At 43.8% G+C, this 21,526-nt stretch overlaps 1 protein-coding gene across 1 annotated transcript in view; it reads left to right on the top strand.

Moving 5' to 3' along the window:
• LOC126991216 (alpha-aminoadipic semialdehyde synthase, mitochondrial-like) overlaps positions 1 to 21,526 on the top strand; it is a 26,308-nt gene extending 4,782 nt beyond the window's left edge. Inside the window, exons 4-21 of the mRNA XM_050849997.1 lie at positions 1,787 to 1,888; positions 2,125 to 2,199; positions 2,385 to 2,537; positions 4,369 to 4,594; positions 5,070 to 5,197; positions 5,919 to 6,044; positions 7,204 to 7,352; positions 8,314 to 8,501; positions 9,169 to 9,217; positions 11,740 to 11,761; positions 12,193 to 12,301; positions 13,844 to 14,028; positions 15,211 to 15,354; positions 15,651 to 15,812; positions 16,633 to 16,896; positions 18,655 to 18,856; positions 19,309 to 19,420; positions 20,940 to 21,526. Of these exons, the coding sequence (XP_050705954.1) occupies positions 1,787 to 1,888; positions 2,125 to 2,199; positions 2,385 to 2,537; positions 4,369 to 4,594; positions 5,070 to 5,197; positions 5,919 to 6,044; positions 7,204 to 7,352; positions 8,314 to 8,501; positions 9,169 to 9,217; positions 11,740 to 11,761; positions 12,193 to 12,301; positions 13,844 to 14,028; positions 15,211 to 15,354; positions 15,651 to 15,812; positions 16,633 to 16,896; positions 18,655 to 18,856; positions 19,309 to 19,420; positions 20,940 to 21,120 (2,577 nt within the window). The 3' untranslated portion in view covers positions 21,121 to 21,526. The remainder of the gene's footprint in view (positions 1 to 1,786; positions 1,889 to 2,124; positions 2,200 to 2,384; positions 2,538 to 4,368; positions 4,595 to 5,069; positions 5,198 to 5,918; positions 6,045 to 7,203; positions 7,353 to 8,313; positions 8,502 to 9,168; positions 9,218 to 11,739; positions 11,762 to 12,192; positions 12,302 to 13,843; positions 14,029 to 15,210; positions 15,355 to 15,650; positions 15,813 to 16,632; positions 16,897 to 18,654; positions 18,857 to 19,308; positions 19,421 to 20,939) is intronic.

Raw genomic sequence — 21,526 nt, 5'->3', positions numbered from 1 at the left:
AAATGTTGAGAAAGGTGACAGTGAAAATGGAATCGTCGGTGAGGGATTGTCCTAGTTCATGGTACCATAGTTCACTTATGGTGCATGTTATGGTAATGGCTATGGTACGGGTAGATAGAGAATTTAATTGGCTTTCTAATAGTGGTAAGGAAAGTATTTGGATGTGAAGGAAAAGTCGTGAAAATTGGGAAAATGTTGAGAAAGGTGACAGCCAAAAGTGAATGGTTGGTGAGGGGTCGTCCTAGTTTATGGGACTATAGTTCACTTATGGTGCATGTTATGGGAATGGCTATGGTACGGCTAGATAGAAAATTTAATGGGCTTTCTAATGGTGGTAAGGAAAGTTTTGAGATGTGGAGGGAAAGTCGTGAAAATTGGGAAAATGTTGAGAAAGGTGACAGCCAAAAGTGAATGGTTGGTGAGGGGTTGTCCTAGTTTATGGGACTATAGTTCACTTATGGTGCATGTTATGGGAATGGCTATAATACGGCTAGATAGGGAATTTAATGGGCTTTCTAATGGTGGTAAGGAAAGTGTTTGTAAATTAATTAAAAATAGAGAAAAATGTAAAAATATGGAGTAATGTGTAAATGAAAAGTGAAGAAAAAACGAATGCTCTGAAAGGGGTGGTTCTAACTCATGGTACCATAGTTCATTTATGGTGCATTGTATGGTAATGGCTATGATATGGTTAGATAGAGAATTTAATGGGCTTTCTAATGGTGGTAAGGAAAGTGTTTGAAAATTAATGAAAAGTAGTAAACATTGCAAAGATATTAAGAAAGGTAGTTGTGAAAATTGTCAAAAAAGTGAAAATTGTGAGGGGTCATTGTAGTTTATGGTGCCATAGTTCCTTAATGGTGCGTGTTATGGTAATGATTATGATAAGGATAGATAGGGAATTTAATGGGCTTTCTAATGGTGGTAAAGAAAGTTTTTGCATGTGAAGCAAAAGTGGTACAAATTGGGAATATGTTGAGAAAGGTGACAGTGAAAAGTGAATGGTTGGTGAGGGGTCGTCCTAGTTTATGGTGCCATAGTTCCTTAATGGTGCATGATATGGTAATGGCTATGGTACGGCTAGATAGGGAATTTAATGGGCTTTCTAATGGTGGTAAGGAAAGTGTTTGCAAATTAGTGGAAAGTAGTAAAAACTGCAAAAATATTATGAAAGGTAGGTGTGAAAATTTTCAAAAAAGTGAAAATTGTGAAGGATTATTGTAGTTTATAGTGCTATAGTTCACTTATAGTACATGGTATGGTAATGGCTATGATATGGTTGGATAGAGAATTTAATGAGCTTTCTAATGGTGGTAAGGAAAGTGTTTACAAATTAATGAAAAGCTGTGAAAAATGTAAAAATGTGGAGTAATGTGTATCTGAAAAGTGAAGAAAAACGAATGCTTTGAAAGGGTGCTTCTAATTCATGGTGCCATAGTTCCTTAATGTTGCATGGTATGGTAATGGTTATGGTACGGCTAGATAGAGAATTTAATGGGCTTTCTAATGGTGGTAAAGAATGTGTTTAGAAATTAATTAAAAGTAGTAAAATTTGCAAATATATTAAGAAAGATAGGTGTAAAAATTACCGAGAAATTTATAATTCTGAAGGATCATTGTAGTTTATGGTGCAATAGTTCACTTATGGTGCATGATATGGTAATGGCTATGGTACGGCTAGATAGAAAATTTAATGGGCTTTCTAATGGTGGTAGGGAAAGTGTTTGGAAATTAATGGAAAGCCGTGAAAATTGATAAAATATTACAACTTTTACTACCACTACAGGCCTATCAAAATGTCGGAGCTCGGATACAGGAAGACTTGAGCGATGCTGGAGTCATTATCGGCGTCAAGCAAGTTCCTATTGATCAGCTGTTCCCAAATAAGGTCAGAGAGAGAGAGAGAGAGAGAGAGAGAGAGAGAGAGATTGTGTGTGTTAGATTATGTTAGGTTAAGTTAGGTTAGGTTGAGAGAGAGATTGTGTGTGTTAGATTATGTTAGGTTAAGTTAGGTTAGGTTGAGAGAGAGAGAGAGAGAATGTGTGCGTAACTATTCTGAAAACTACTACTATTACTACTACTACTACTACTACTACTACTACTACTATTTCTACTATTTTGCAGACCTATTGCTTCTTCTCGCATACTATCAAGGGTCAGGAAGCCAACATGCCCCTGCTGGACGCCATCTTGGAAAAGGTACGACTATTACTACTACTACTACTACTACTACTACTACTACTACTACTACTACTATTACTACTACTACTACTACTTGTGATATATCCATTCTTTTTCATATACTACTACCACCACCACTACCACTACTACTACTACTACTACTACTACTACTACTACTACTACTACTACTACTATTACTACAGAACATTCGCCTTATTGACTACGAGAGAATGTGTGACGCCCAAGGACAGCGAGTAGTCGCGTTCGGAAAGTATGCGGGAGTTGCTGGGATGATCAACATTCTCAACGGATTGGGCCTGAGACTCCTCGCTTTGGGCCACCATACTCCGTTCATGGTAGGTGCTATGGGAGTGGTCGTGGTATGGTTGGATAGGGAATTTAATGGGCTTTCGAACCATGGTAAGGGAAGTATGGGAATGGTGAAGGATCATGGTGGAAAATGCAAAAATGTAAAGTTATGTGGAAATGGAAAATGGCGGTTTGGGGTATGAAATCATTGTGGTCTTCTAGTTTTGGACCACCATACTCCATTCATGGTAGGTGCTATGGGAGTGGTCGTGGTATGGTTGGATAGGGAATTTAATGGGCTTTCGAACCATGGTAAGGGAAGTATGGGAATGTTAAGGGATCATGGTGGAAAATGCAAAAATGTAAAGTTATGTGGAAATGGAAAATGGCGGTTTGGGGTATGAAATCATTGTGGTCTTCTAGATTTGGACCACCATACTCCATTCATGGTAGGTGCTATGGGAGTGGTCATGGTATGGTTGGATAGGGAATTTAATGGGCTTTCGAACCATGGTAAGGGAAGTATGGGAATGGTGAAGGATCATGGTGGAAAATGCAAAAATGTAAAGTTATGTGGAAATGAAAAATGGCGGTTTGGGGTATGAAATCATTGTGGTCTTCTAGTTTTGGGCCACCATACTCCATTCATGGTAGGTGCTATGGGAGTGGTCATGGTATGGTTGTATAGGGAATTTAATGGGCTTTTAAATCATGGTATGGGAAGTATAGGAATGTTGAAGGATCATGGTGAAAAATGCAAAAATGTGAAGTGATGTGATAGTGAAAAATGGTGATTTGGTGACTATACTCTTTGTGATTTACTTAATTCAAGGGGCTATAGGCCAGTGACGGTAGGTGTTATGGGGCTGGTCATGGTATGGTTGGATAGGGAATTTAATGGGCTTTCTAACCATGGTAAGGGAAGTATGGAAATGTAGAAGGATCATGGTGAAAAATGCAAAAATGTAAAGTTATGTGGAAATGAGAAATTGTGGTTTGGGGTACGTAGTCATTGTGGTCTTATAGTTTTGGGCCACCATACTCCGTTCATGGTAGGTGCTATGGGAGTGGTCATGGTATGGGTGAATAGGGAATTTAATGGGCTTTCGAACCATGGTATGGGAAGTATGGGAATGTTGAAGGATCATGGTGGAAAATGTAAAAATGTGAAGTGATGTGATAGTGAAAAATGGTGATTTGGTGACTATACTGTTTGTGATTCACTTAATTCAAAGGCCTATAGGCGGATCACGGTAGGCGTTATGGAGCTGGTCATGGTATGGTTGGATAGGGAATTTAACGGGCTTTCGAACCATGGTAAGGGAAGCATGGGAATATTGAAGGATCATGGTGAAAAATGCAAAAATGTAAAGTTATGTGGAAATGAAAAATGGCGATTTGGGGTACGCAGTCATTGTGGTCTTCTAGTTTTGGGCCGCCATACTCCATTCATGGTAGGTGCTATGGGAGTGATCATGGTATGGTTGAATAGGGAATTTAATGGGCTTTTGAACCATGGTATGGGAAGCATGGGAATGTTGAAGGACCATGGTGAAAATGGCAAAAATGTGAAGTGATGTGATAGTGAAAAATGGTGATTTGGTGACTATACTGTTTGTGATTCACTTAATTCAAAGGGCTATAGGCGGATCACGGTAGGTGTTATGGGGCTGGCCATGGTATGGTTGGATAGGGAATTTAATGGGCTTTTGAACCATGGTAAGGGAAGTATGGAAATATTGAAGGACCATGGTGAAAAATGCAAAAATGTGAAGTGATGTGATAAAAAAAATGTCAAAATACGATTAGGTAGGAACACTTAACCGGTCATCTGCCTTCTGCCCGCGGCTATCCAACCTCCCCCGCCTCTCCCCCCAGCACATCGGCCCCGCGCACAACTACCGCAACACAGAGATGGCGCGCCAGTCCATACGCGACGCGGGCTACGAGGTCAGCTTGGGGATGATGCCTAAGTCCATCGGGCCGCTGACCTTTGTGTTCACGGGGTCCGGCAATGTGTCCCAGGGCGCGCAGGAGATCATGCAGGAGTTGCCCCATGAGTACGTGTCCGTGAAGGCGCTCCGGAAGGTGGCAGAACACGGAGGTTAGTGGTACGGCCTGGGGGGGGACACACAAGGGTACTAGTAGCGTTCGTGTTTTGGTGAAAGATTTAGGAAGCCTTGCGGAAAGAATTTGGACAGTTTTAATTCTTGCTGGTTTAACGTGGGTAGAGAATGGAAGACAATGTGTGTGTGTGTGTGTGTGTGTGTGTGTGTGTGTGTGTGTGTGAGAGAGAGAGAGAGAGAGAGAGAGAGAGAGAGAGAGAGAATGTTAAGTTAAGTTAGGTTGGGTTGAGAGAGAGAGAGAGAGAGAGAGAGAGAGAGATCTCGAGAGAGAGAGAGAGAGAGAGAGAGAGAGAGAGAGAGAGAGAGAGAGAGAGAGAGAGAGATTGTATGTGTGTGTGTGTGTGTGTGTGTGTGTGTGTGTGTGTGTGTGTGTGTGTGTGTGTGTGTGAGTGTGTGTGTGTGTGTGTGTGTGTTATGATGACCTCTAACCCCCCCCCCCCTCCCCCCTGGCAGACTTGAAGAAAGTATATGTCTGCGAGGTTAGCCGGCGCGACCATCTGGTTCGTAAAGATGGCGGGGGTTATGACGCCAGAGAGTACGAGGAGGAGCCGGAAAAATACATCTCCGTCTTCGCTCACAAGGTACGTAGCGCTATAACGAAAGTACGATCTGGTAGGTAATTTATCCGTCTATCTGCACTGTAAGTTTCGTTAAGTTCGGTGGATGGGAAGTTAGTGAAATATTGGATAATGTTAGGAAAGGTGGGTAGTGAAATTTTGTGCCCTTAAAAAAAAAAGGGTTATATTTTTCCTTCTATCTTCGCTTTCAACAGACTTAGAAACAAAACCAAAACATGTACTTATAGGCAACTTATCCGTCTATCTGTACTGTAAGTTTCGTTAAGTTCGGTGGATGGGAAGTTATTGAAATATTGGAAAATGTAAGGCAAGGTGGGGGTAAGATTTTGTGTTCTTAAAAAAAATAGTTTATATCTTTGCTTCTATCTTCCCTTTCAAATGACTAAGTAACAAAATCAAAACATGTACTTGTAGGCAATTTATCCTTCTATCTGTACAGTAAGTTTCGTTAAGTTCGGGGTGTGGGAAGTTAGTGAAATATTGGATAATGTTAAGAAAGGTGGGTAGTAAAATTTTGTGCCCTTAAAAAAAAGGGTAATATATTTTTCCTTCTATCTTCGCTTTCAACAGACTTAGAAACAAAATCAAAACAGGTACTTATAGATAATTTATCCTTCTATCTACACACAAAATTTCGTAAACCTAACCCCAAGAGAAGTTAGTCAAATATGCAAACATGTTAGTAAGGGTGTGCCAAAATAACCCAACATTCCCCTTTCATCAGATCGCTCCCTACGCCTCTGTCATCATCAACGGGATCTACTGGGCCGTCAATTCCCCGAAGCTCCTGACGATCCCTGATGCCAAGTACCTCCTGCAGCCTGTCTACACACCATGGCTGCCAACCTCCGTGAGTACCAGATTTTTTTACTCTGTTTTCTTTTGCTTATAACTTCGTTCACATGGTACGTAGAGAGACAACGATAGTACGAAGTTGTAGGGAATTTATCGTTCTATATGTGTGTTAAATTACGTGAAGTTTAGATGACGGGAAGTTAGACAAATATTGAAAAATGTTAGGAAAGGTGGGAGTGAATTGTGTATCCTTAAATATTTTGTTATCTATATTTATGCCTCTATCTTCGTTTATACGGTAGGTAGAAAGACAACGATAGTGTGAAGTTGTAGGGAATTTATCGTTCTATATGTGTGCAAGTTTACGTGAAGTTTAGATGAAGGGAAGTTAGACAAATATTGAAAAATGTTAGGAAAGGTGGGAGTGAATTGTGTATCCTTAAATATTTTGTATCTATATTTATGCCTCTATCTTCGTTTATAAGGTAGGTAGAGAGATAACGGTAGTACGAAGTTGTAGGGAATTTATCGTTCTATATGTGTGCAAAATTACGTGAAGTTTGGATAGCGAGAAGTTAGAGAAATATTGAAAAATTTGAGGCAAGGTGAAAGTGAAAATAGGCTCTCTACTGAAAAATGGTGTCTATGTTTTGGGCTCTATCTCCGTTCTCTATGCACTTATAAGCTAAATCGAAGTATGGAGTTGTAGAGAATTTATCGCTCTATATGTGTGCAAAATTTGGTGAAGTTTGAATGACGGGAAGTTAGAGAAATATTGAAAAATGTGAGGCAAGCTGGAAGTGAAAATTTGCTCACTACTGAAAAATGGTGTCTATGTTTTGGGCTCTATCTCCGTTCTCTATGCACTTATAAACAAAATGAAAGTATGGAGTTGTAGGGAATTTATCGCTCTATATGTGTGCAAAATTTGGTGAAGTTTGAATGACGGGAAGTTAGAGAAATATTGAAAAATGTGAGGCAAGCTGGAAGTGAAAATATGCTCACTACTGAAAAATGGTGTCTATATTTTGGGCTCTATCTCCGTTCTCTATGCACTTATAAACAATATGAAAGTATAGACTTGTAGGGAATTTATCGCTCTATATGTGTGCAAAATTTGGTGAAGTTTGAATGACGGGAAGTTCTAGAAATATTGAAAGATGTGAGGCAAGGTCGAAGTGTAAATTTTGTAACAATTTCCTCCTCTTCGACAGCTTGGTTCCCCCTCCCTGCCCCACCGCATGCTGGCTATCTGCGACATCTCCGCGGACCCCGGCGGCTCCATCGAGTTCATGTCGGAGTGCACCACCATCGACACGCCCTTCTGCCTCTACGACGCCGACCAGAACAAGGATACGAACAGGTACGCGGCGACCCAAAACACTACACACACTCACACACACACCTATACTAACATTTTTGCATATTTGACTAAGTTTTCGTGGGTGTAGGCTAACCAAATTTTGTGTGCAGATAGAAGGATAAATTGCCTATAAGTACATGTTTTGAGTTTGTTTCTAAGTTAATTGAAAGTGGAGATAGAAGCAAAAATATGAAACTTTTTTTTAAGAGCACACACTTTAACTAACATTTTTGCATATTTGACTAACTTTTCTTGGATGTATCTTCACCAAATTTTGTGTGTAAATAGAAGGTAAAATTGCCTATAAGTTCATGTTTTGATTTTGTTTCTAAGTTACTTCAAAGTGGAGATATAAGCAAATATATAAACAATTTTTCATAAGGGCACACACTTTTTTACTAACATTTTTTCATATTTGACTAACTTCTCTTGGGTTAATGTTTACCAAATTTTGTGTGCAGATAGAAGGATAAGTCGGCTATAAGTACACGTTTTGATTTTGTTTCTAAGTTACTTCAAAGTGGAGATAGAGGCAAAAATATGAACACTTTTTTAAGGGTACAAAATTTGACCCCCCATCTTTCCTTACATTGTCCAACCTCAGAATTTAAAACTTGGTGTAGAGATAGACGGAAAAATTGCCTACCTCCTCCTCCTCCTCCTCCTCCTCCTCCTCTTCTTCTTTTCCCTTCCTCCCTTCCTCCTCCTTCTCCTAAACGCCTCCTCTTCTTCTTCTTCTTCCTCTTCCTCCTCCTCCTTCTCCTAAACGCCTTCTCCTACCAACTTCATTTCCCTTCCTTCCTTCCTTCCTTCCTTCCTCCTCCTCCTCCTCCTCCTTCTCCTCCTCTTCCTCCTCCTCTTCTTCCTCCTCCTCCTCCTCCTAAACGCCTCCATCTACCAACATCCTTCCTCCTCCTCCTCCTCCTCCTCCTCCTCCCTAACCCCCTGTTCTACCCCGCAGCTTCAAGGGGCCTGGTGTACTGGTCTGCTCCATCGACAACATGCCTACACAGCTCCCGCGCGAGGCCACAGACTTCTTTGGGTCCTTGTTGCTCCCCCATATGTACGATATCCTGCAGAGTGAAGCCACCGCCCCCTTCGACCCCCAGGGATACACCAGGGAGGTTGCCGGGGTGAGTGGAGGAGGAGGAGGAGGAGGAGGAGGAGGAGAAGGAGAAGGAAGGAAAGTTGGAAGGAGAGGTGATGTTTAGGAGGAGGAGGAGGAGGAGGAGGAGGAGGAGGGAAGTTAGAATTATGGAGATATTAGGAAGAGGAGAAGGAGGAGGAGGAGGAGGAGGAGGAAGATTGTGTGTGTGTGTGTGTGTGTGTGTGTGTGTGTGTGTGTGCAATGATGAAAATTCTAATCTCTCTCTCTCTCTCTCTCTCTCTCTCTCTCTCTCTCTCTCTCTCTCTCTCTCTCTCTCTCTCTCTCTCTCTCTCTCTCTCTCTCTCTCTCTCTCTCTCAATCTCTCTCTCTCTCTCTCTCTCTCTCTCTCTCTCTCTCTCTCTCTCTCTCTCTCTCTCTCTCTCTCTCTGAACCTAACCTAACTTAACCTAACATAATCTAACACACACAATCTCTCTCTCTCTCTCTCTCTCTCTCTCTCTCTCTCTCTCTCTCTCTCTCTCTCTCTCTCTCTCTCTGAACCTAACCTAACATAATCTAACACACACAATCTCTCTCTCTCTCTCTCTCTCTCTCTCTCTCTCTCTCTCTCTCTCTCTCTCTCTCTCTCTCACAACCTAACCTAACTGACACTATATTACTCTCTCACTCTCAATCTCTCTCTCTCTCTCTCTCTCTCTCTCTCTCTCTGAATTAACCCAAACAACCCTCTCATCACGGAACTTCGTCAACAGAGCAGGTTAGTCAATCTCTCTCTCTCTCTCTCTCTCTCTCTCTCTCTCTCTCTCTCTCTCTCTCTCTCTCTCTCTCTCTCTCTCTCTCTCTCTCTCTCTCTCTCTCTCTCTCTCTACTTCGTCAACTCAACTTCCAATATAGGGGTTCTGTGTTGACTCTGGTGGTGTCTGAGGGTCTGGTACCAATATAGGGGTTCTGGTACCGATAATAATGGTTCTGGTACCGATATTGTGGTTTCTGGTACCGATACTGGACTTCAGGTATTCCTAGTGTGTTGAAACTAGTGGTGTCTGAGGGTCTGGTACCAAGAGGGTGGCAAGGCTTTGTCTGATAACATTATAGGCCGGGGTTCTGGTACTGATAATAATGGTTCTGGTACCAATATTGGGGTTTTCGGCACCAATACTGGACTTTATGGTACTCGTAGTGTACCGTCTATGGTCTGAATATGTCCCCACGGCCGCCGGCTATGCTGCACAAAGTCCCGCTCGACAGGGCCCAGCGGCGGCAGGACCCAGGCGGAACCCCGTCAGGACGCCGCCACGCTGCTCCCTGCCGGAAACTGCTGGGGATGCGACGGGACGGAGCCGAACGGGACGCCAAAATCGATTCACACAGAGCCGATCGACTTGGCGTCCAGCTCGGCCCCGCTCCGTCCCGACCAGCGGAGACGGGGCAAAACGTGCGGCATCGTGGCATGGTCGGCGGTAAACGTGGGCGGGCGGTCGGGGCCGGGCGGGACGGTTAGAAGAAATCGGCATAAAACGGGAATAGAACGCCGTCAGGCGGGGTCAAACGCCGTCTGGCGGCGTCAGGCGGGATGAAAACGGGTAAAAAAACTGCGCGCTCCGTGTGACAACGTTGCATCGCCAGCAGTCGGGGTCCGGCGCCGTGGGGACACGATTGATCCCGTCCTTAAAATGATCGAGGTCGCGGCCAAACGGGACTGAACGGGACGCTAAGGCGGGGTTCCCACTATTCCGTCTTGACGGATCCGTCGACGTTAACGGCGTCAAAATGACGTCAGCGAAGCAGCGGCCGCCCGTCAGGGATGATGCACTCCGCCAGTCCGTCGCTCGCCCTTTGTTGACAAACACGTGGACGCCATTACCCACAACGACTTCTTACGTGTGTGTTGTGTTGTAGCTGAGTAACTCTGTTTCATATTTTCGCGATGTGTAGGATATTCAACATCCCTGGACCAACACCCCGCCCCGCCCCGGACCCAAAGGTTAACGAGTTCATCTGTGGGCGGGGTTCACACTATTCCCTTTTCACGGATCCGTCGACCGTCAGTGACGTCATCAACGGAGCCCGGGCCCCGCGCGGAGCCCGTCCAGAAATGAACTCAAGTTAACTTTTGGGTCCGGAGTAGGGTGTGTTCACTATCCTACACATCACGAAGATATGAAACACAGGTACTCGGCTACAACACAACACACACGAGACGTCGTTGTGGGTAATGGCGTCCACGTGTTTGTCAACAAAGGGCGAGCGACGGACTGGCGGAGTGCATCATCCCTGACGGGCGGCCGCTGCTTCGCTGACGTCATTTTGACGCCATTAATGTCGACGGATCCGTCAGAACGGAATATGTGAACCCAGCATTATGGCCTCGCCCGGCAGAGTGTGTGGCGCTGTGGATACGTGTGTTAAGGATACCCTTGTGGGTGCTCCCGGTGGGTACAGTACTGTGGCCGTGGGACACACTGGGCCTTGGCCGGGGCGTGAGAGGCGGGGCTGCCTGGGCCAATAAGTGTTTACCACCAATGTTCGTATTCCATTCTACTCGCAAACATTTTTCTCCTCCTCCTCCTCCTCCTCCTCTTCCTCCTCCTCCTCCTCCTCCTCCTCCTCCTCCTCCTCTCTCGAGTTGTAGTAACCTTTATCTTACATTCCTCCTCTTCGTCTAACCTTTATCTCTTATTTATCCTCCTCCTCCTCTTCCTCCTCCTCCTCCTCCTCCTCCTCTTCCTCCTCCTCCTCCTCCTCCTCCTCCTCTCTCGAGTTCTAGTAACATTTGTCTTACATTCCTCGTCTTCCTCTAACTTTTATCTCTTATTTATCCTCCTCCTCCTCCTCCTCCTCTTCCTCCTCCTCCTCCTCCTCCTCCTCCTCCTCCTCTTTCCCGTGTATCATAATTATATCTTGTTATTATTGATATTATAAGTGTTAGTAGTATTCGTAGTAGAGTTAAGTATCCCTGCTCTTATTAATACTCAAACTCTTCTCTTTTCAGAAGGTACACAAAGGAAGTTTATTAGTCGTAGAATGGTAGCTAATACTAACACTAGTAGTAGTAGTAGTAGTAGTAGTAGTAGTAGTAGTAGTAGTAACAGCAACTACAGTAATAAAGGACAGTATTACTTTATAGTTACGTGAGTGGAGCCAGGACACAGCTGCGGTGGTGTTGGTAGCCGTAGTGGTGGTGGTAGTGGTGGTGGTGGTAGTGGTGGTAGTGGTGGTAGCAGTAGTGGTTGTTGTCGTTGTTTTGTAGTGTGGTGTGCTGTGGTGGTGAGCCCTCAGGAAGGCGCCTCACCGTGCAGCCGTGAACCGCACAGCACGGCACGGCACGGCACGGCACGGCACGGCCTGTCCACTGCTGTCCATGGTGTTACAGATCACACTTAAATACTGCAACAACAACAACAACAACAACAACAACAACACTTAACTCCACACAAATATATATATATATATACATATATATTTATATATGCGCGCGCGCGAGCGTGTGTGTGTGTGTGTGTGTGTGTGTGTGTGTGTGTGTGTGTCCTGAGATCACAGCTCCACTAGTACACAACGCCTACACACTCTACAGCCTACAGCCACACTCCTCCCACCACAACCACTACCACTACTGCCACGACCTGGTACTACTATTACTACTGTTACCAAAACCACTTATCATATATATTTTTTTCCCTTCCCCTCACACACACACACACACGTACGCACACACGCAGGACCAGCCACAAGGCGGCGGTGGCACACTGCAGCCAACGCGTCCTCGTGCTGGGCGCCGGCTACGTGGCGGGGCCGGTCATCGAGTACCTGTCACGCGACCCGGACACCTCCATCGTTCTGGGTGAGTTTACTTTTCCGCTCGTATCTTATAAACTATTAAACTTAGGACCTTGAAACTTTATAGGTAGAAAGAGAAAGGATTGTACTGCATGTTATAAAATTTTGACTGCATTCGATATAATAATTTAGAAGATATAGTCTGTTAAAGATTTAGTTTTTTTTTTTTAGGGAAGTTTCAAGAGCGACATCTCAATTTTTTTATGAGTTAACCTTTTTGCTTGTATCCTCTAAACTTTTTAGCGTAGAAGCTTGAAACTTTGTATACAAAAAAAAAGAGAAGTTCTAGAGCGTAGACTAAAAAAACAGTATAATTTTGGGTGTACAGTTTAGGAAATATAGCCAGTTAAAAATTGACAAACTTTTTAGAGAAGAGGTATAGTGTTTAACGACACCTCCATTTTTGTTTAATGTTTTTTGCTCATATCTGCTGAACTATTGAACGGAGAATGTTGAAATTTAGTCAGAATGAAGATAAGAAGTTGTAATTTATGTGATAAAAATTTAATTAAGTTTGCTGTATTAGTTTCAAATGTATGAGCAGTTATATTTGATGCGGTTGAAAAGTGACACCTCCATTTTAAAGTTGTATCATTTGTGGTCATATCTGCTGAACTATTGAACGGAGAATGTTGAAATTTAGTCAGAATGAAGATATGAAGTTGTAGTTTATGTGATAGAAATTTAATTAAGTTTGCTGACGTAGTTTCAAAATTACGAGCAGTTATATTTGATGCGGTTGAAAAGTAACACCTCCATTTTAAAGTTGTGACATTTCTGTTCATATCTGCTGAACTATTGAACGGAGAATGTTGAAATTTGGCGAGAATGAAGATAGAGGGTTGTAGTTTAAGTGATAGAAATTTAATTAAGTTTGCTGATGTAGTTTCAAAATTACGAGCAGTTATATTTGATGCGGTTGAAAAGTGACACCTCCATTTTAAAGTTGTAACATTTCTGCTCATATCTGCTGAACTATTGAACGGAGAATGTTGAAATTTGGTGAGAATGAAGATAAGAAGTTGTAGTTTATGTGATAGAAATTTAATTAAGTTTGCTGATAAAGTTTCGAGGTTACGAGCAGTTATAGTTAATGGATGTTAGCGTTGTGATATCCATGTGTTTCTGCTATCCTGTATGAGCTTTTGTTGATATATGTTTTCCTAGTTATTTTTTCTGCTACTACTACTACTACTACTACTACTACTACTACTACTACTACTACTTCCATGCATGTGTTGGTCATAGTTTTGTTGCTAAAATAGTTCCTGCTTTTTTACACTACTACTACTGCTACTACTACTGCTACTACTACTACTACTACTACTACTACTACTACTACTACTACTACTACTACTACCGCTACTATTCAACTTCAACAGCAACGAATAATGGTACTACTATTACTACTACTACTACTACTACTACTACTGTTTGCATAAGTAGGATATATGTGAAAATATTGAAGAGGAATTAAAAGTAAATATTCATAACAATCTCTCTCTCTCTCTCTCTCTCTCTCTCTCTCTCTCTCTCTCTCTCACAGCCTCCGAGTACAAGGCCGAGGCAGACAAGCTTGCCCAGACTCACAAGAACGTCGAGCCGGTTCTTCTTGACATCGTGGAGCGGGAAGATTTACTGGATGACTTGATTAACGACGCGGACGTGGTGGTGTCCCTCCTCCCCTACGTCCTGCACCCCAAAGTGGCCGCCGCCTGCATCAAAGCCAAGGTCAGAGGGAGTTGTTTGCTTATATCTTTGGAGTTTACCGACCGATCGTGTTGAAACTTGGTGGGTAGTGAGGTGATGCATGTGAGTCTGTGTTGTAAAAATTTGGTTGAGTTTGGACAAAGTTTAGAACACATATAGGAAGAGTTTTTCCCGTATATCTTTGAAAGTTATGAACCGATTGTGTTTATACTTGATGGGGAGTGAGGTGATGCACGTGAGTCTGTGTTGTAAAAATTTGGTTGAGTTTGGACAAAGTTTAGAACGCATATAGGAAGAGTTTTTCGCGTATATCTTTGAAGGTTATGGACCGATTGTGTTTATACTTTGCTGCACATTTACGTGAAGGTAACTCTGTCTTGTGACCTGCGAACGTGCTTACGATGAAGAAAAGGAAGGTACGGAGGAGACTGAGACAGAAAGAAAGCAACGAGAAATATGGGGCAGCGTAGCAATGACCCCTCAGTGACACTTAAGAAAATGGGTGCTGCATAGCGGACTCAACATGCAATACGCCCATCCTCACTATCTGTCTGCCAGTCTGTATTGTCGCGTCTTCAGTGTTTAACTTTCCTTGTCATCGTTTACTTTCCACTGTCCGTCTTCGTCCTTCTATTGTCAAATTATATACATTGTTCCACACACACACATCAACATCTATATCACCCACATTCACAACATTCACACAAACGCTTACACAAACAAACACCTATTCTATGTGCTGTCCTTGTTATACATTGAAAGAAAGAACAGTATATTTGTGCATTTATATATATACGCTTAGTCTTAACATAGAGCTCATTTGACTCTTTTAATGTCTTGAACGAAATCTGCGTCGAAATGTTTGGGCCGAGCGTCTTAATACATCGTTATTAGGTCAAAACTTCCACGCTAATTAATTCATGTCCTTTCTCGATGTCATATTTTGTGTGTCTGTAACAAGGTCGCTCCTAAACATCCCTTCCCGTAGAGTAATGTTATGGATTATTTGAGCGAAAGTCATTGCAAGCTGTGTCTCTCTCTCTCTCTCTCTCTCTCTCTCTCTCTCTCTCTCTCTCTCTCTCTCTCTCTCTTCGTAGCGCGACTGTACGTGGATATTTAAGTGGTAAAATTTTGGTTAAGTTTGGAAAAAAAAAATACTACTACTACTACTACTACTACTACTACTATTTCTTCTACTACTAGACACACTTGGTTACTGCTAGCTACTGCTCCCCTGCTATGCGCGAGCTACATCAACAAGCAGAGGATGCAGGAGTGACCATCGTGAACGAGGTTGGACTTGACCCCGGCATCGACCACATGTTGGCTATGCAGTGCTTCGATGAGGTAAAGTGGTCAAGTTTTTTGCTCATATCTTCTAAACTATTTGACCAATAGAGTTGAAATTTGGTCAGTATGAAGATGAAGAATCGTAGTTTATGTCGTAGAAATTTCATTAACTTTGATGTGGTAGTTTCGAAGTTATGAGCGGTTGAAGTTGATGTTAGAGTTTTGATATCTTCATTTTTTGATTGAATTTGTTTTTATCTTCTCTTCCTCCTCCTCCTCCTCCTCCTCCTCTCCCTCCTCCTCCTCCTCCTCCTCCTCCTCCTCTTCCTCCTCCTCCTCCTCCTCCTCCTCAGATCACACAAGGTGGTGGAAAAGTGGAGAAATTCGTGTCCTTCTGCGGTGGACTACCCGCTCCGGAGTGGTCTGGGAATCCACTGAGATACAAATTCAGCTGGAGTCCGCGCGGAGTTCTGCTTAATACCCTGTCTCCTGCTCGCTACCTAGAGGACGGAGAGGTAAGCGCTTGGTGTCAGCAGGTAGGGGAAGGACTCCTCTACCTGCTGACGGAAGGGGAAGGGGGTGGGGACAATACCCTAAGCAGGAGAGGGGAAAATGTTAGCAGATGTCGGGTTGAGAATGGTGGCAAAAATTGGGTAATAAAATTTTTACCTGCTAATATTTTTCACTTTTTCTCTTTAACTGCTTAACGTAGGGGCAAGTGCTTGGTGTCAGCAGGTAGGGGAAGGCCTCCTCTACCTGCTGACCAAAGGGGAAGGGGGTGGGGACAATAGCCTAAGCAGGAGAGGGGAAAATGTTAGCAGATGTCGGGTAAAAAATTGGGTTATGGGATTCTTACCTGCTCTCTCTCTCTCTCTCTCTCTCCATTTCAGCGGTAACAAAACTATATTCCCCGATACTGCAACAAGCTTCCCGCAACAGTTTCAGTGCTAAACACCTAACAAACACCTGTAACTCTCCCTAAACTCTATCTCTGAATCACTCTCTTTATCTATCTAAAACACTCTCCCTCTCTCTCTCTCTCCATTTCACCAGTAAAAACTATATTCCCCGATACTGCAACAAGCTTCCCGCAACAGTTTCAGTGCTAAACACCTAACAAACACCTGTAACTCTCTCTAAACTCTCTCTCTAACTCCCTCTCTCTCTTTCTCTCTCTAAAACCCTCTCCCTCTCTCTCTCTCTCTCCATTTCACCAGTAAAAACTATATTCCCCGATACTGCAACAAGCTTCCCGCAACAGTTTCAGTGCTAAACACCTAACAAACACCTGTAACTCTCCCTAAACTCTCTCTCTGACTCCCTCTCTCTCAACAGATCGTGGAAATCGCTCCAGGGGGGAACCTTCTGGAAAACACCCGGCCATATCACAGTCTCCCTGGGTTCAACTTGGAAGGGTTCGCTAACAGAGACTCTACGCTCTACAAGGAACTCTACAACATCAATGACGCTAGTACAGTCATCAGAGGGACCTTACGCTACAGAGGGTACAGTGACCTGGTCCTGGGCATGGTCAAATTGGGTCTCCTGAACACGGAAGCCCATCCAATGTTGCATCCCCATGGCCCAGATGTGACATGGGTAAGTGTTTTGGATTTGATATGTGGTGAGTGTTTCCCCTCTCCTGCTTTGGGGGTTGGGGTCATCTACTCCCCCTTTGGTCAGCAGGTAGAGGAGTCCTTCCCCTACCTGCTGACACCAAGCGCTTGCCTCTAGGTTAAGCAATTACCGAGAAAAAGTAAAAAAAAAAATTAGCAGGTCAAAATCTCGTAACCAAATTTTTGTTAAGATTTTTACCTCGATATCTGCTGACATTTTCCCCTCTCCTGCTTAGGCTACTGTCCCAATCCCCTTCCTCTTACACCAGCAGGTAGAGGAATCCTTCCCCTACCTGCTGAGACAAAGCGCTTGCCTCTAGGCTAAGCAGGTAGAGAGGAAAAGTGAAAAATGTTAGCAGGTCAAAATCTCGTAACCCAATTTTTGTGAACATTTTTAATTCGATATCTGCTTACATTTTCCCCTCTCCTGCTTAGGCTATTATCCCCACCCCATTTCCCTTAGACCAGCAGGTAGAGGAGTCCTTCCCCTACCTGCTGACACCAAGCGCTTGCCTCTAGGTTAAGCAGTTAATGAGATAAAGGGAAAAATGTTAGCAGGTCAAAATCTCGTAACCGAATTTTTGTGAACATTTTCAATTCGATATCTGCTGACATTTTCCCCTCTCCTGTTTTGGGGGTTGTGGTCATCTACTTCCCCTTTGGTCAGCAGGTAGAGGAGTCCTTTCCCTACCTGCTGACACCAAGCGCTTGCCTCTAGGTTAAGCAATTACCGAGAAAAAGTAAAAAAAAAAAATTAGCAGGTCAAAATCTCGTAACCAAATTTTTGTTAAGATTTTTACCTCGATATCTGCTGACATTTTCCCCTCTCCTGCTTAGGCTACTGTCCCAATCCCCTTCCCCTTACACCAGCAGGTAGAGGAATCCTTCCCCTACCTGCTGACACCAAGCGCTTGCCTCTGGTTTAAGCAATTACCGAGAAAAAGTAAAAAAAAAAATTAGCAGGTCAAAATCTCGTAACCAAATTTTTTGTTAAGATTTTTACCTCGATATCTGCTGACATTTTCCCCTCTCCTGCTTAGGCTACAGCCCCAATCCCCTTCCCCTTACATCAGCAGGTAGAGGAGTCCTTCCCCTACCTGCTGACACCAAGCGCTTGCCTCTAGGTTAAGCAGGTAGAGAGAAAAATTGAAAAATATTAGCAGTTCAAAATCTCGTAACTCAATTTTTCTTAAGATTTTTACCTCGATATCTGCTGACATTTTCCCCTCTCCTGCTTAGGCTACTGCCCCAATCCCCTTCCCCTTACACCAGCAGGTAGAGGAGTCCTTCCCCTACCTGCTGACACCAAGCGCTTGCCTCTAGGTTAAGCAGGTAGAGAGAAAAAGTGAAAAATATTAGCAGGTCAAAATCTCGTAACCCAATTTTTGTTAAGAATTTTACCTCGATATCTGCTGACATTTTCCCCTCTCCTGCTTAGGCTCCTGCCCCAATCCCCTTCCCCTTACACCAGCAAGTAGAGGAGTCCTTCCCCTACCTGCTGAGACAAAGCACTTGGCTCTCCTTTTAGCTGGTAGAGAGAAAAAGGGGGAAATATTAGCAGGTCAAAATCTCGTAACCCAATTTTTGTTAAGATTTTTACCTCGACATCTGCTGACATTTTCCCCTCTCCTGCTTAGACTCCTGCCCCAATCCCCTTCCCCTTACACCAGCAGGTAGAGGAGTCCATCCCCTACCTACTGACACCAAGACCTTAACCATCACAGCCTCCCCCGCCTTACAGAAACAGTTCATCTGCTCCCTCATCCATCAACTGGACTCAAGCATCTTCGAGGACAACTTCAAGCAGCTGGTCGCCGAGGCTGTAGGGGTCGAGGTCATGAAGGGTCTTGATCAACTGGGGCTCTTAAGTGACCATCTCATTAGGAAGGTCGAGACTCCCCTGGACACTGTGTCTATGTATCTCGCCCATCGCCTACGCTTTGGTAAGTTTAAGTAGTAGTAGTAGTAGTAGTAGTAGTAGTAGTAGTAGTAGTAGTAGTAGTAGTAGTAGTAGTAGTAGTAGTAGTAGTACTTATAAGACTTCACACTTATACAGAACTTCAAGGCCAAAACTATCTGTGTGTCTGTGTGTGTGTGTGTGTGTGTGTGTGTGTGTGTGTGTGTGTGTGTGTGTGTGTGTGTGTGTGTGTGTGTGTGTGTGTGTGTGTGTTTTATAAGTATATTTAAGTAGTAAGTCAGTTAAATCTATGTATCTTTTCTCTCTCTCTCTCTCTCTCTCTCTCTCTCTCTCTCTCTCTCTCTCTCTCTCTCTCTCTCTGAACCTAACCTAACTTAACCTAACATAATCTAACACACACAATCTCTCTCTCTCTCTCTCTCTCTCTCTCTCTCTCTCTCTCTCTCTCTCTAATTCTCGCTCTAATTCTCGCTCTAGAATCCGGAGAGAGTGACCTCGTTGTCCTGCGCCACGAGGTCACGGCATTGTGGCCGGACGGGAAACAGGAGGTCAAGGGAATCACGCTTGTTGAATATGGAGACCCAGAAGGGTAAGTAAAGACATTGATTTTTTTCACTTTTTCTCTCTACCTGCTTAACGGAGAGGCATGCGCTTGGTGTCAGCAGGTAGGGGAAGGCCTCCTCTACTTGCTGGTCAAAGGGGAAAGGGGTGGGAGTAGTAGCCTAAGCAGGAGAGGGAGAAATGTAAGCAGATGTCGAGTTGGAAATGGTGGCAAAAATTGAGTTATGGAATTTATACCTGCTTATATTTTTCGCTTTTTCTCTCTACCTGCTTAAAGGAGAGGCAAGCGCTTAGTGCCAGCAGTAAGAGGAGGCCTTTCCCTACCTGCTGACACTAAGCGTTTACCTCTGCTTTAAGCAGGTAGAGAGGAAAACGGGAAAATATGAGCAGGTAAAAATCTCATCCGAATTTTTACCACCATTTCCAATTCGACATCTACTTACATTTGTCCCTCTCCTGCTTACACCCCTGCACGGATCCCCTTCTCCTTAGGTCAGCAGGTAGAGGAGTCATTCCCCTACCTGCTGACACTAAGCGCTTACCTCTCCTTTAAGCAGATACGGAGAAAAACGGAAAAATATGAGCAGGTAAAAATCTCATATCCGAATTTTTACCACCATTTTCAATTTGACATCTGCTTACATTTTTCCCACTACTGCTTACACCCCTGCACAGATCCCCTTCCCCTTTGGTCAGCAGGTAGTGGAGTCCTTCCCCTATCTGCTGACATCAAGCGCTTACCTCTCCTTTAAGCAGGTAGAGAGAAAAATGGGAAAATATGAGCAGGTAAAAATCTCATCCGAATTTTTACCACCATTATCAACTTGACATCTGCTTACATTTTTCCCTCTCCTGCTTACACCCCTGCACAGATCCCCTTCCCCTTTGGTCAGCAGGTAGAGGAGTCCTTCCCCTACCTGCTGACACCAAGCGCTTACCTCTCCTTTCAGCAGGTATAGAGAAAAACGGAAAAATATGAGCAGGTAAAAATCTCATCCGAATTTTTACCACCATTTCCAATTCGACATCTGCTTACATTTTTCCCTCTCCTGCTTATACCCCTGCACGGATCCCGTTTTCCTTTGGTCAGCAGATAGAGGAGGCCTTCCCCTACCTGCTGATACCAAGCGCTTACCTCTCCTTTAAGCAGGTAGAGAGAAAAACGGAAAAATATGAGCAGGTAAAAATCTCATATCCGAATTTTTACCACCATTTCAACTTGACATCTGCTTACATTTTTCCCTCTCCTGCTTATACCCCTGCACGGATCCCCTTCCGCTTTGGTCAGCAAGTAGAAGAGTCTTTCCTCTACCTGCTGACACTAAGCGCTTATCTCTCCTTTAAGCAGGTACAGAGAAAAACGGGAAAATATGAGCAGATAAAAATCTCATATCCGAATTTTTACCACCATTTTCAACTCGACATCTGCTGACATTTTTCCCTCTCCTGCTTAGGCTATTGCCCCCACCCCCTTCCCCTTACGTCAGCAGGTAGAGGAGGCCTTCCCCTACCTGCTGACACTAACGCTTCCCCTCTATCTCTCTCAGGTTCTCCGCAATGGCGCGAACCGTGGGGCTACCGGCGGCCATGTGTGTCCGTATGTTGCTGGGAGGTGAGCTTCAGACCCGCGGATGTGTGTTGCCCCTGAGGAAGGACATCTATTCCACCTTACTGACGCGGCTACAGGCGGAGGGGATCAACGCTCACACGACCTCAACCTTCCTCTAAATACTTTCCCTCTTTTCTCCACTTTCCCTCCACTTCTCCTCCACCTCCTTGCATCCACTTATAGGTCCATCTTTCCTCTTGCTATCCACGCTATCCACATCCTTCTAGCCTTATCCATTCTCCTGTTATGTCCACTTTTAGCTAGGTTTATGTGTGTGTGGTAGCGAAGTTAGAAATTTTGTCTCCACTTTAGATCCACTTTTCTCCACTTTTCCTTCATCGTTCCTCCACCTCCTTGCATCCACTTATAGGTCCATCCTTCCTCTTTCAATCCACGCTATCCACATCCTTCTATCCTTATCCACTCTCCTGTTATATCCACTTTTATCAAGGTATGTGGCTCTCTCCACCTCCCTCCGTTAGCCAAGTCAGAAATTTTGCCTCTACTTTAGATCCACTTTTCTCC

This window comes from Eriocheir sinensis, unplaced genomic scaffold (genome assembly GCF_024679095.1).
Source record: "Eriocheir sinensis breed Jianghai 21 unplaced genomic scaffold, ASM2467909v1 Scaffold252, whole genome shotgun sequence".
Classification (NCBI taxonomy): Eukaryota; Metazoa; Arthropoda; class Malacostraca; order Decapoda; family Varunidae; genus Eriocheir; species Eriocheir sinensis.
Note: the sequence above shows the minus strand (reverse complement) of the source record. Positions and strands in the feature narration are given on the sequence as shown.